General features: G+C 42.5%; 1 protein-coding gene across 1 annotated transcript in view; it reads left to right on the plus strand.

Annotated features, from left to right (window-relative positions):
- The window catches only part of HECW1 (HECT, C2 and WW domain containing E3 ubiquitin protein ligase 1), a 323,530-nt gene that overhangs the window by 143,955 nt on the left and 164,589 nt on the right, over positions 1-14,986 (plus strand). Inside the window, exon 2 of the mRNA XM_032484276.1 lies at positions 6,862-7,186. Coding sequence (XP_032340167.1) covers positions 6,898-7,186 — 289 coding nt within the window. The 5' untranslated portion in view covers positions 6,862-6,897. The remainder of the gene's footprint in view (positions 1-6,861; positions 7,187-14,986) is intronic.

The raw sequence follows: 14,986 nt of genomic DNA on the forward strand, positions 1-14,986 counted from the left end.
ACCATGGCCAGCACAAAAGAGGGGGTTTTCGACACATGGCTCTGAGACTAAAAACACAGGCTGGAGGCACAGCTTCAGGGATGGGTGCCCAGGAGCTGAAGAGCTGGACAGAGATGGTGGTATTGCAATCACCTCCCACCCTCCTCCTCAGAAGGGCTCCACCATCTCGTGGGGTCAGGGCCACTTCAGCCCCCCACTCCCGCCTCTGTACCACAGCCTTACTCACAACAGCAGACATACACATATATGGGCAGGACTCAGATCTCAGGAGGTGAGATGGAGAAGGGGGCAGGGGCAGTGTTTAGTTTTGCCCTCAACTCTCCCTCCTGACCAGTGTCATTCAGGAACCAGTAACTTGGGGGATTCTGAGCACCAAGTCTTGTGCTTGAGACAAAAATGGGCACTGAGATGGTTTCCTGAGCTCAGGGAACAGAGCATCACTCCATGGCTCTCAGACAGAAGAAGCAGATGCGCCCAGCCCGTAACACCCCCGTGCCCACCCATTCACTCACTCATCCATCCATTCACTGAGCATTCGCTACATTCTTTCCTGGCACAACTTCAGCCGGAAATGCAGACCTAAAAGAACTAGGGAGGGATGATGCTGTCTTGGTGTTTGCATCCTACTAGAGGGGCACTGATAAGAAGTAATTTGAGAAGTAAGACAGTTGCAGAGAGAACACGTCCCTCAGGCTCTGGCTTATTTGCATGGTCAACAAAAATAATCAATAAACAATCTATAATAGGACTAGAAAAGAGCTTCATTTGTGCCAAACTGAGGACTATAGCCCGGAAGACAGTCTCTCAGGTTACTCTGAAGAACTGCTCTGGAGAAGCATGGTTTTCAGTACAGTCTTATATCTTGTCAGAACAAAAACATCAAACAAGTCAGGGATACAGTCCTTCAAGGTTTCAAAAAACCAAATCAGCATGTACACAGCAAGTCAGTACGGGGTTGGCACCTGGGGAGGGAGCCGTATCATGGAAGGAGGACCAGCACTGGCATCCCAGGAAGGGAGGCATTTCATCTTAATTTTTAACATGGACATTTTTTACTTCTGGTCAATGTGCCCTTTTCTTTAATAATCAAAGCAGGAACACCATGTGTGTTTGGTAGGCCACCAATAAACTCTCCTAGTTAACATAAAATTCAAGTGAACTCATGTATGAGCCAGAGTGACTTCCCCATACCTCAATAATGTGAACATTTCTTTCATTAGTATCGAGGCCAGAGAGGGAGATGCAGGACTGAGAACAGGCACTGAGTTGAGAGCAGGAGGTTTGGGGCATCAGAGGTGGAAAAAGTCAAGGGAACTTTTGAATGTGGTCAAAGGCAACACACTTAAAGCCTGTTCCTTCAGCCCCTAATAACTCTCTTTGCCTTATGATCTCACTTTTTGTCAAAGACTTGTCCAAGCAATCTACCACCACATTTGTGATTTTTTTCTAAAAAGTCTTCTAAGATATTGTTCACCACATCATGTGGTGTTCCCTACATAGAGTCTAAAATGGAGCATCTTATTAAGAACATGGAGGGAGAAAAACATTCCAATGTTCTGATCACGAGTGCTACATTTTGCTTTATCTTTTGGTGCCACGAATCTCAGCGAGTATCTGAGGGTCAATTCTGCAACTTTATAACTTCCCACGTTATAACTTGGAGAGAGTGCTCATGAGTGATACAAGTACCCATTTATAATCACACAGAATTGGCTCAAATCCCTATTTCCTGCTGTAAAAGGTGTGACCTGGGGAATGCTGATTAACCGTTCTGGGCTGAGTTTCTCACCAACTTGAAGGGTGATGGTTGATAGGGTTTTAATGAGATAATGCAGCAAGTTTCCTGCACTGAGCGAATGTTCATAATGATTATCATTCTCTTTCTTACTGCTACTTCTTGATTTCTGTCTGGTTGGTATTTCCCTATTTCCTTGTTCACATCTTTGGTTGTAAATGCTCTCAAATCCATTGCAAAAAAAGACAAGGTATATAATATTTCTGAAGTTCCATTACCACCTCCACACTGTCCACATCATAACAAGAGCTGAGTATAGGATAAAAATACTTCAGGCCTTTACTTGCTCAAAATAAAATGCGTTCATGAACTCAAAAACTCCTATATTCTTTCTTCCCACTAACTAATGCCAGTTTCTATACCCTCATCCTGTGTACTTTAATGAAGTTTCCTTCTGTGTGTTTTTCACCCACAGTTTTTGATTTCTGAGTGTAGACTCAATTTTGAAGAATCGTTTTCTCTGTTCTGGAGATGCCTTTTGTCTGCTTTCTTTTTATTCTGAGACAGCCCTCAGGGCTTTCTATTCCAAAACAGAAAAGCTATTAGTGACTCTGTCAGAAATTGACACAGCCAAATCTTTTGTCTCCCACTGCGTTTTTTTTTTTTTTTTAAGGATATACATAGTAACTTGTTCCTTCCCCAGAAGTGATGATTTTTTGCTGTTAAGATTCTGTCTCCTTCTGGAAGATTTTGTTTTTGCTAACGTACTGTAATGCATATTAATCATATTAAACACACAAGGTCTATTCCAAGATTTTTAAAAAATCATTGAAGAACATATTACTTAATTCAAAACATTTCAACAATTACGAGTTATTTTCATCAAAAAGCAAAACAAGTAAACAAAACGTCATTGTTGGACCCTCCACTTCAAATAGGAAACAGGCCAGCAGATGGGATCTCAGTCCCTACAAAGCAGGACACAATGTGATCAGATTGTTCTCCGTGGCTCACTCACTGGACCCACGTTTTCAAGGGTCAATTCAAATCGATGCTCGGCATAGCCCATAACTAGGGGCCTTCGATGACAACCATTAATCAGGAAATCACAATGTTACTGAAACTTTACTAATATTCTTGTGGTTTTCTTACCAGTGTCTGTTGCCTGAATTTGAATTACTTGGTGGGACAGAGAAAAGGCTGGGAACAATTTAGTGATACCGTTAACTTCCTCATCATCCACAGAGCGGGGAAAGCCGCCCCTCCCCTGTGCTGGAAGGGAGGAGAAGAGATTTGCCTTAGAGATGAGGAAGAAAATGTGAGGTTGTAAAACAACGGAATCGCTGTCTGGGAAGAGAGTGGTCTTTTATCCAAGGCTATTTAAGAACAGGGCAGATCCTCCTTCATCTCCCACGGTTCAGATGTGAAGGGAGAGTGATTAAATCGCTTCTTGCAGCCGGATGAGTGTATAATGTAAACGAGAACACTTGTGAAAGCCTGGGGAAAGCATGGCGGGGAAGGAACCGCACACTGAGAGTCAGCCATCCACCTGCTGCACTCAAGCAGCTGCTGTGAGTCTCTAACAATAACACCTGTTCAGGACATGACGGCGTGGAGTTTTCTGCTAGCTGTCTCCCCACATAGCTTTTTGTCTCTATTTTCTTCACCCTCTGCACCAGCTACTACTAACTTAGCATGTCTTTCTGTATGTTATCAATTTTTATTAGTCATCTTAAACCGTTTCTGGAACAAGACAGGATATAACTGAATAAAGTAAATTTTATATATTAAAGTTCTTAGCACTTTGTGTGTGTGTGTTTGTGTGTGTGTGTCTGTGTGTGTGTGTTTGTGTGTGTGTCTGTGTGTGTGTTTGTGTGTGTGTGTTTCTGTGTGTGTGTTTGTGTGTGTGTGTTTCTATGTGTCTCTGTGTGTGTGTGTGTGTTTGTGTGTGTGTCTGTGTGTGTCTGTGTGTGTGTGTGTGTTTGTGTGTCTGTGTGTGTGTGTCTGTGTGTGTGTTTGTGTGTGTGTGTGTGTGTCTGTGTGTGTGTTTGTGTGTGTGTGTGTGTGTGTTGGAAGTCATGCCAGATCCAAGGGGTAGAAAGAACGGGAAACCCTGACTTAGGGGTCTTCACAGCATAGGGCAGAGCATGAACGGGTCAACTAACAAAAATCCAACGAGAATCTTTGCAGGGGAATATGATTCCTGAGGGATCGCGGAGCAGAAAGACCCATTCCCTCGGGAATGGGAAAGGCTATAAGGAGAGGTCATAGCAGAGTTGGTGATGGGAGCTTAACCTCAAATCAGAATGCAAAGTCTGCCTGCAAGTGTGAGTGGGGAGCATGCGGGCAAGGCTGGGGTGAGGGCAGGGGAGGGGCGTGCGGTCTTCAAGGAGCAGCACTGAGGGTGCCTTTCTTATTCCAGGCCACTGCCATCATTCCAGTCTGGTAAATTACTGTTGAACGTCTTCCCTGACTAATGTCCCTTTCTATCTATGCCTTTGTTCCCACCACATGGACAGTGATCACTGGTGTAATTTGACAGTTTCAGGAGACTTGCCTGATATCCAGGGAATTCTAAGAAAAATTACCCCAGCAGAAGTGTCTCCAATGAAGGAAAAGCACCCTGTAATCTTTTTTGACACCACATGGATAAAGATCTCTCGGCCTCAGCATTAATGCAAACACGTCCCACTCAAGCTCTCACCTGACAAATAAAGGGAGGTGTATTTACCCAAAAAGCAAAGGACGTTTTACCCAAAAAAGTGGCAGATAGGTAGTCTGGTAAAATTCCTAACAAGGGACTCAAATATGAATGGATAGGCCCACCACGTGGCCATTCAGAAATCCCAAGAGTCCAAATGCCAATTCTGTGCTTTATCAGGTTAATAGACCTTTTGCAGGTGCCCTGGTCTTGGAAGGTGGAAAAAGGACAGACCTAAATTACTGCTAAATAGATTTAATATAATCTATCTTTATAAACATGCTGCCCTGTTGAATGTTTGCTATTTCGGTTTTGTAAGGAAAGCTGGAGGGCCGTGACTAAATGATTTGCAGGTTTGCTGCAGGATGACTTCAAATGTGAAGCTCTGGGGATGATGTGAGGGGCCCTTGGCCAGTAGGGGAGCCTGGCCGACTGCCTGGGACCTCCACTGCAGGGCGACTCTCTTCCTCAAGCAATGCTAGCAGTATTTTAGTAGCGGATTTTTATTTATTGAGCGCTTGCTATGGTAAGAGCTCGATTTGCGTTATCATTGAATTCTGACAGCAATCCATTTACAGATGAGAAAACGGAGGACTAGAAAGATCCAATGAGTTGTCTCAGGAAACTGGGAGGTGCTGCTCTAAATTCGCCCATGGTTTGGTCTAAGCCATAATCATAGACGCGATTATCTCATTTAATTCCAAGTAGTCGTTTTTCATCTCCATAAGGACACTGTAAGATGCTCTTAGTACACAGAAAGTACGTACAAACAGGAGAAACATTATGCTCTCCAGCAACAGCCTTCCTTGTTTTGGAGATTCTACAAAGGTCTCTGGACAAAGCCCCCTGCGTGGTGGTCAGGTTACCGGGATCCTCCCGGAACGGCCCAGAAGAGACAGGGAGCCTGGGAGGTGGGTGGGCCCTTCGTGCTTCCTGGGCTCAAGACTGTGCCCATCTTCCGGAGAGGTGGACCGGTTTCCAGGCAACAGTGTGGTCCATCTATTTTCATGCTGTTGCAGTGGCAAGCCTTTTTTTTTTTTTTTTTTTTTTTTCAAAAATAAGACATATGGTATCAATAGTGTAATGAGATGCTTTCTGAAGTCTGGCTTTTCTGCCGACGGTAACTCCATGGTTACTGCCCGTGGGGCCAGAAAAATTCCGAACAAGAGACTCAAATAATGAACGGATAGGTGCGCCACATGGCCACAGAGGCCTGAGGCTCCGAATGCCAGCAGCAGGCTTTATCAGGTTAATAGACTTTTTACAAGTGCCTGGTCTGGGGAGATGGAAAAAGAACAGACCTAAATTACTGCTCAATAGACTTTATATAATCTAAAGAGTAGACTGGTGCTGGGATCTGGTCCTCGTGGCTGGTAAACAGAAAAGTCAGTAACTTGGATTTGATGGATGTGGGTAATAAATTACAGTCCCAGGGATCTAAGCAGCATGATTCGACACATTTTAAGGCCTTAATCTTCTCTTCTTGGAAACAGAAGTGTTATTACTTGTACAACAGCGTGTACTTTTATAGCCAGCAGCCCCAAAGATGTGCATTGAAATCCCAATTTTAGTAACCTTCGATGAAGTCAGAATCACCCTTGCTTGTTTCAAAAAAGAATCCTTTGTCCTAATTCCATAAGATGCCCTGTTGCCCGTGTTTGGAAAGCTCTCTGGATCCAAAACAGCTGAGTTCTTGCTCTGCATCAGCTCAGCCCGTTTTAAGTGCTCAGTGTTGTAAATTTACAATAAAAAAAAAAAAATGCCTTTTTTTTTTCCTCAACAGTTGCAATGTTTGCTGCAAAAACATTGGCTCTGAAGGAGACACGGGTCCTCTGAAATAGGGTTTTAGTGAAAATTGCAGTGTTTGAAGATTACTAGGCTATCTGAGATCCTTAATAAGAATGTCAGATGGCTCAGAGACACTCTGTAGAGCGAAAGAGTTTAAATGGAAGAGGAGCGAGTGACGGCCTCACCCAGCAGGGACCACCTCTAATTCTGGGCTGCGTGTAAGGCCTTGAATGCTGCAGGGATCGCTATAATGTTCAGTGGTAACAACCATCATTTACTCTAACGAAGGAGAAAATTGGATCCGATTGAATTAATGCTGGTGGACTCAAGAGATAGCACTCTGTCTGGGGGCAGTCGCATCTCCAGGGCCGGTCTGCAGACATGCCTGGCCTTTTAATACTAAGCAAGCAGGAGGGAGCTGGGGGAGGCATAGCCATTGGTGAGTTTGCATATCATTCTTGCCTTCCCCGTGTGAGCCCAGAGCTCAGCATATGCCCTGAGGAAGACGCTCTATGTCTGTTTCTGACCTTCCCGGGGAGGCTGCGTTCCCACATCCCCTCCCTTCCCTGTGAAGACAGTGACTGACTGCGTAGCCGGCATCTCCCACCCCTGCTGACTGTCTGTTTGCCCCCAACAGAATCTGTACCAGAACAGGTTTTTAGGCCTGGCCGCCATGGCATCTCCATCCAGAAACTCCCAGAACCGACGCCGGTGCAAGGAGTCCTTCCGCCACAGCTACAACCCGGGCCAGTTCCACAGCATGGCCATCAGGACCGGCCCCCACGGTGCCGTCACCATCCCCCGCTCCACCAGCGACACCGACCTGGTCACCTCCGACAGCCGCTCCACGCTCATGGTCAGCAGCTCCTACTACTCCATCGGGCACTCCCAGGACCTGGTGATCCACTGGGACATAAAGGAGGAGGTGGACGCTGGGGACTGGATCGGCATGTACCTCATCGGTGAGTAGGACAGCCCCGAGTCCCGCAGAAGTGACAGTCTGTGCGCGCGGTCTGGGTGTCCAACAGGTCTGTAATTCATCATTCATTTTATGTATGTTGCCGAGTCCAAACTCGTTCTGCTCGCCACCTGACAGGCCAATAAATCAGGAGACGAGGTGTTGGGGCAAGGAATAGCGACTTTATTCGGAAAGCTGGCAGACCGAGAGGATGGCAGACTAATGTGCTGGAGAACCATCATCCCCCAGTCAGAATACAGGCTTCTTTTATACAAAAAAACAGGGAAGGTAGTGTTGTTGATTGTTGCAAACTTGGTGTAGGAATTGTTTGTTCTTGCAGCCGTCCACATTGTTGCAAACTTCTTGGTGTAGGAATTGTTTGTTCTTGCAGCCGTCCACCTGGGCCAGCTCATCGTGCTCCTGCAAAACCTCCACAAAACGATTGTTATCCTCTATTCTGCAACTTTGTTATCTTTATGTGAGCGCAGAGCTAGCAAGACCAAGCCTAGAACACAGGGCACAGGGTTAAAGCCAAAGGAACAGACCTAACATGGAGTCAGATTTGTCTTTTTCGATTATGTATATGTATATATATTATTTTATTGAAGTCGAGTCAGTTTACAATGTTGTGTCAATTTCTGGTGTACAGCACGATGCTTCAGCTACACAGGAACATACACATATTCGTTTTCATAATCTTTTTCACCATAGGTGACTACAAGATATTGAATACAGTTCCCTGTGCTATACGTCATTCAGTTTTATGGATGCTTTACTATTTTAGGAAATGCGATCATTTTACTAAAACGTTCAGTTCACAGTCAAAGGTGTTATACACCAAACTCTAACACCCTGAAGACCACACGCTAAGGCATCTCCTGCCACCTCGATTCCATGAGAATCAGGAACTAGCAGGGCGAGGTGTGGCCAAACACAGACGTCGTGATCATTTAGAAGCTTTTGTGCTTATGAATAAGTTTATAGGAAAAGCTTATTTTTTTAAATCCATGTGTTTCTAAGACCAAAGCAACGCCATGTGTGCCACCACGGTACACACATCTTTGTGGAGTAATTTCACTTTTGTTTTCAACATAATCATAGGCCCTCTTTCAGCATTTTTACTGCTTTATATTTAAAAGACATAATGGATTACACGGGCCGTGAAAGCAGGCACATTACAGGCTGACAAACAGGGTGCCGGCTAAAAGGAAAGCGACTGGAGAAAATAAATATCACAGAGTCGAGATGATGAAAAGAAATTGACATGAAAAATGTATTCCATCTATTTTACATGATGGAATCAGGTGTGCTGAAAATTGACACGTTTATGCTGGGGAATCAGCAAGTCAGGGTATAATGGCGGGAGGACCCACGTTCGACAGAGGCGGGGCTTTCTACATTCAGTCTGGGCAACGAAATATTCACACATTCAGACACACAATGCCAGACGTAACATCACAGGCATCAGATGATTGTTATCAGTATTTCACAGACTGGACCGTTTTTATGATAAAATTTGGGGCTCTTGTCTAACTAGCTAGCTATTAGGGACATATTTTTGGCTCTCTTAAAGTTTTTACAATCAGTTCGGTGAGCTGTAAAGCACACACCTTGTTATAAAGATGGAAAACCACAGTTTTTGAAATTGTTACACGAATAGTGGTTACTTGCTAAATTGGACTTCCAAAGAGGTAAAATTTAATTTGCTCTAAAAACAGTTCTTGAATAAGTGTTTGAATACCGTCAGTCTAAAACAGAGCTGTCAAATAACAGCCTACCACTCATATTTTGTTTAGTCTGTATTGTCTTAAATTTGATTGGTTGTCAACATTTTAAAATGTAGAGATTTCACGCTGAAACCCACATTTCCAGCTTCTCTCACAAAAGCCTTCAGTTGGGCAGAGTGAGCCTGTGATTCTACGTGGCTCTTGTGAGCTGCAGTTAAGCGTCAGCCTCCCCCTTTAGACTAGCTTGCCCCCCTCGGTTTTGCCCCTGTCCCCTTCCCACCCATCCCCTACTTTGAATGGGAATATTGATTTATTTTTAGCACCTTAGACCATTAAGTTTGGGGCCCCAGATCTAGTTCTGAATCAGCTCTTCACAGCCGTACCTTTCTGCCGTGGTGAGTCAATGCCATTTATTTCTCAAGTCAGGGAACGGTGGGAAAAGGAGCATCTGGAAGGGAGAAGGGGTGGACGCCTTCATCCATAATGAAGGAATGGATGTGTCTGGAGTTCAGCCCTAGATCCGGGCTGGGGTGCAGATCTGCAGTAATTGGTCCGCAGAGTAGAAGAGTTCACTCGTGGGTTGTGTGCAGCCAGAAAGCACCAGAAAGCCCCTGCCAGAGAGAGAGAGGCAGAGGGGGAACTCAGAAAGGAGGTGGAGGCGTGATGGAGAGGAGGACCAGAACTCGGCTACCACATCACAGAAGACGGGAGAGAGGACGTTACAGGAAGGAAGGGGCTGTCCGCAGTATCAAGCGGCCTGAAACTCCATGAATGAATAAGATCTGCTGTGAACGTGACATTTTTGACTGAGACGAAAGCAAACACAGCTCATCATCTTAGCATCTTAATCTGACAGTTTGCTCTTCTCACAGTAGCTGCGCATCTACAGCTGTGAAGCGATTTAATGCAAAATGCCAACGCTTTCGGCGGCAGAGCATTTCAAAAACAATCTCCAAATCCAGAATTATCTGTGAACCTTAAAAGTTCATCATTTGTAGATCCTTAGCAACTCATCTGCCAGATTGGCAGTGTCTTGCCAAAGAGCAGATCATAGAGTGAGGTGATTTCATCTAATCTGTCATTTCACAGCTGAGGGAGCCCAAGTCAGTGGTTCCCAAGGCCACACAGCTGCCTACCCTGGCGACAGACCCCACGCTGCCCTTGGGGACAGCTTGGCACATGCAGGTGCAAAATCGGGTGCGGACCATTCCACGTCAGTGGGCACCCCAGCTGTCCGCGGGGGACCAGGTGATGCTTGCAGCTCCGACCTCCACAGCTCTCCAGGCAGATGTGACTTCTCCTGCCATAGCAAGTAAGACATCTGGACTTGGAAGGGCACGTATGGCCCTGCTCACTGCCACTGTCACCGAGTCACCAGTGTGTCTTTAGCCAGGAGCCCAGCGATGGGACAGTAACAGTAACATTACTGTTATTTTAACAGTGCAATTGCATTTGGGTGCCCTCGTTTATGGAGTGGTTCCTGAACTAGAGGAGAGTGACAAAGAATTCTCTCTCTCCTAGTGACACAGAATGGGGAAAGACCTTGGGGTTTCAGTGACAGCTTGACCTGGTTTAGAATCAGACTCTGCCACTGGCTGCATGTGGGGCCCCAGCTAGATACTGCCATCAGAACTTCAGGCTCCTTGACTCCAAGATGGAGAGAAAACCGTAACCGTCTTCTCGGGATCGTTGAACGGAATTGATAAGACACTGTGCGTTTATTGCCTGTTGATGGACACAGCGCGTCTTGATCTAGTTTGTCAGGGAGTCTAGTCTCTGGATCCATCATGGCCAATTCCCCTAATCCCCAGGCTTCACTGAGCCTAGCTATGGCCCTTAGACGTGTCCTCAGTCGCTTCATTTCTACATTATAGATAAAAGCTTCCTACCAAACCAACAGGGACCTGGAAAGAGCTTTTAATTGTCAGTAAATGCGCAGAAGCTTATGATTTGGTCAAAAACAAGTACATAGAGGCAGATTCGCTAGACATCAGTATTTCCGGGAAGTAGTTTTGCGATGATTCATTCAGTGACACCTGCTAGACTTTGACAAGTGAAATCTGATTGTTTATGACTCCTAAACTTCGGGTTAAAGATTCAGCAATGTCCATGACTTACTCACTCTGAGGGAACACTATTGTATAATTGGGTTAAGATACATAAATTGAAGGATACAATTAAGACCTCTCTAATCATCAGAATGCTAACTTAATTAGAGCGAATTAATTAGAGCGAATCTATTTGAGTATTTTTTGCCTCTTCATTTCACATTCCAATGTTAAAATAATATTTAATACCTTAAAACCCTCTTCAGGATGATCAACGTTTAAAAATAGCCATTCCTTTGACTCTGTTGCAAGCAGCCCTTAATAAAACTGCTGAAACATGAAATAAATGTGCAATTAAAATTATGAAAATAGAATTGAATAAGTACAGTAGGCATAATACGCTCATAGTTTGCAAAACTAGCCTTCTTATTAATTAGAATTTTAATAAATCATATTATCATACCGTGCTGCACCATGCTATTCCTATACCTAGAATTCACTCAGCAACTTCAATCATAATGAAACTAGAGTACGTTCATGCATTCAAATTTCAACAAATAAAGAGATGGTAACTCAGAGCAAACTTAAAACTAAAAATTCCCTAAAATGGCATCTTTGACCCACCACCTAGAGACTGGTGCCTGAGGACAAATATTCTCTTCCATACTTTTTGGTTGCTTCACTTGGGTGAGGTTAGAGATTATGATCTGTATCAAACTGATTTTTTTTTTTAATTTTTTGAGGCTTCTTCTGTGACCTATCCCTGCTCAATGTTTGTAAATATTCCAAGTGTGGACATAAATAAGTGTATTTTTGTTGTGACTAAGGTTCATTCTATCTATCATCTATCTAGAGATAGAAAATATTCTATATATATATATAGAGAGAATATCATTATATAGATATCTGTATATATAGAGAGAGGTTTTGTATATATGTATTACAGATAAATATGTGTAATATTTAATTTTATATTATATTAATATACAGTGGTAACAGTTCCCATAGAACCAGGCAAAACAAGGACACAATTCTGATATGTGCAAGTTTCAGTTCATAGGGTACCTCACAAAGCAAGGATTCTCTCCCTCCCCCTGATGCACATGTATGTGTGTGAATTTAATTTCAATCATATCAATTCAATAATATATTGTATATTTGAATTTTTTGTCTCTTCCTTTTTTTTGAATGGAGTGTATGAAAATTACTATCAAAAAATTTAATTTTAATTTTAATTTATCTTTCTCTATATTTGTTTCCATTTTAGACTTTTCAGATTTGATGCTGAATATTACATGGATGAATGTTCATGATGCTCATATCTTTTCCTGTACAGTTTCTTACAGTTTATTACTACAGATCTGCCTGTGTTCCTTGTTCTACTCTTTGCCTTGAATTCTACCTTTTTTTTTTAACCATTCAAGACTGTTAGTCTCTTAGTTTTCTTCTGCTTCATGTTTGCTTGAGCTACCTTTTTCTTTTCTTTACTTTCAATCTTTGTCTTTTTTTTAAACATCTTTCTTTGTGTGTGCTTTTTTTTATTCTGGTCTGGGAGTCTCTGACTTTTAATTGGCTAGAATAGCACATTTACATTTATTGTACTTACTGTTTTATTGGGACTTGTTTTTGCCATCTTTCTTCAGATTATTTATTGCATTTTCTTTTTGTTTCTTTGTGTTTTCCTTTTCTGCTTTCCATTAGATCTGTTGAATTAAAGGTTATCCATTTTTCCATTGTTCTTTCACTGACTGCTTTTAATCATAGACCAGTAGTTCTCAATCAAGGGTAATTTTGCCCCCCAGTGGACATCTGGTAATGTCTGAAGACACTTTTGGATGTCTCATTATAAGGGATGCTTCTGGCATCTGCTAGTAAGTAGCCAGAGATGCCACCAAACAGCCTATAATGCACAAAACAGCCCCACCACAACAAAGATAACAGAGTTATCCAGCCCAAAACATCAGTAGTGCCAAGGCTGAGAAACCCTGGCTAGACCACCATATTTGCCACCACTGAGTTTTTTAACCTTATCACTATCTCTTTTTGCAACCAACTAGTAGTTCATCCAACAAAATTTCATATTCCTTTGATCTTTCAGGACCCTCTTTTCCCAGATATGGACACTTTTCCTTTTATTCTCAATATGCCTTGGTCTTTTTGTATATTTTCCAACTTTTTTTCTGGGACAGTTTCTCAATCAGCTGGAAGCTGATTCTCTTCTAGCTTCCTATTCCATTTTTCACCAGAACTCACACATTCTAGCAGGATAAGTGCAGTGATGGATGAAAGCATGAACACTATAGCCGTGTGAATAGCACTCGCATCCTACACATTAGTTTCAGTGGATTTCAGTTGTCGCTCCATGGAACAATGGTTCTATGGTTAAATAAGGATGGGAACGTCTGCCTACATTGCCCCACTTTTAGAGACTCACAGTACATATTAAAGGTTTGAGTAAGCAACCCGCTTTACTTGGTTTAACACAGCATTTCTTGAGCAAGATTCCCTCTTTTATTTCCCAGTATTTGTCTGTCAGGTGTTCCAGTTTGGGGAACCACATAGTAGGAGTTATAGGAAATTATACGGTAAGTACAGAAACCCAGCCCTTGCTCTTAAGAAACATCTAATGTGCACAGCCTTGAAATGTAATGTTTTAGGATGAAGGCTGAATTGTCTCTCTGGCTAGCCACCTGCACACAGAAACTCCCAGAATGCTTCCTTATGGACATCTACTCTTGAGGAACTGAAGCTTTTCTTTTATGCCAAGCACTTGATGAGAATACTTGTGGTCAGGGAAACAATCTGAGGGAAAAGCCACAAAAAAAAGAGAGTGACATTGATTAAAGGGCCCTGCCTTTTATCCTTAGATTCCCTTCCTAGTACAAGAGAACAGAGCTTCTACATCCTTGGCTTAGTAGAGTGAAAGGCAAGTAGATCTCTCCAGATCTGACCTACTAGTTAGTAAACCCCTAGTCTAGCAATAGTGAGAGAATCCTTGGAGATTTTTCTGAGATTGGTTAAGGCATGAATTCCTCTGGGAAGTGAAATCCACGTTGTATTTTTTTTCTGGTGGGCTTAGGTAATGGATCAATTCTCCTTTTAATTGATTCTATGCTCCCTTGCCCATTCTGTTCTCAACAGCAATAATCTTTGCTGTACACTCTTCTATTATAGATCGAAAGTACTGTTGAAAGCATAGTATAGTTTCCATGTTGAAGACAAAGTACGATAAATACATCCCTGGTTTCTTAGATGTGCTTGTTTCTGGAAGCTTCACTATGACGTTCCGACTCAAAATTTTAATAATGTGCAGAGATCTTTTCTCTGTTATAAACTGAGGAGCAGGAGGTAGGATTCTACATACTAGAAGAAATAAATATCATCTAGCAAATATATTTTTTGGAGAAATTTAATACATCTCTCTATATTCTGTACAAAATGAATAATGAGAAAAACTTAAATAGTCCTGGCTTAAGCTAATGTTTCAGGTTATTACCAATGGTTTTGCTCATTAAGTAGCATGGAGCTTTGCCATAGAGAGCCCTATTTTTAGCCCAGACTATAAACAGAAACAGCTGCTCATTAGATGTCTGACACTGTTCTGAGACCACTACCTGTATTATTTCATTTATTCCTCACAAGAGGCTTTGAGGTTAAAATTAATATTATCCCCATTTTTTTTGTCTTTTTACCATCTTTATTTTTACTTTTTTAAATTAAACTATAGTCAGTTTACAATGTTGTGTTGTTTCTGGTCTACAACATAGTTATACATACATATATATATTCCTTTTCATTTTATTTTTTATTATAGGTTATTACAAGATACTGAATGTAGTTCCCTGTGCTATACAGTAGGACTTTGTTGTTTATCCATTTTATATATAGTAGTTCGTATCTGCAAATTCCGAACTCCTCAATCCCTCCTCTCCTTTTCCCCTCAGTAACCATAAGTTTGTTTTCTATGTCTAAGTCTGTTTCTGTTTTGTAAATAAGTTCATTTGGCTCATTTTTTGGATTCCACATATA

This window comes from Camelus ferus, chromosome 7 (genome assembly GCF_009834535.1).
Source record: "Camelus ferus isolate YT-003-E chromosome 7, BCGSAC_Cfer_1.0, whole genome shotgun sequence".
In the NCBI taxonomy this organism is placed as follows: Eukaryota; Metazoa; Chordata; class Mammalia; order Artiodactyla; family Camelidae; genus Camelus; species Camelus ferus.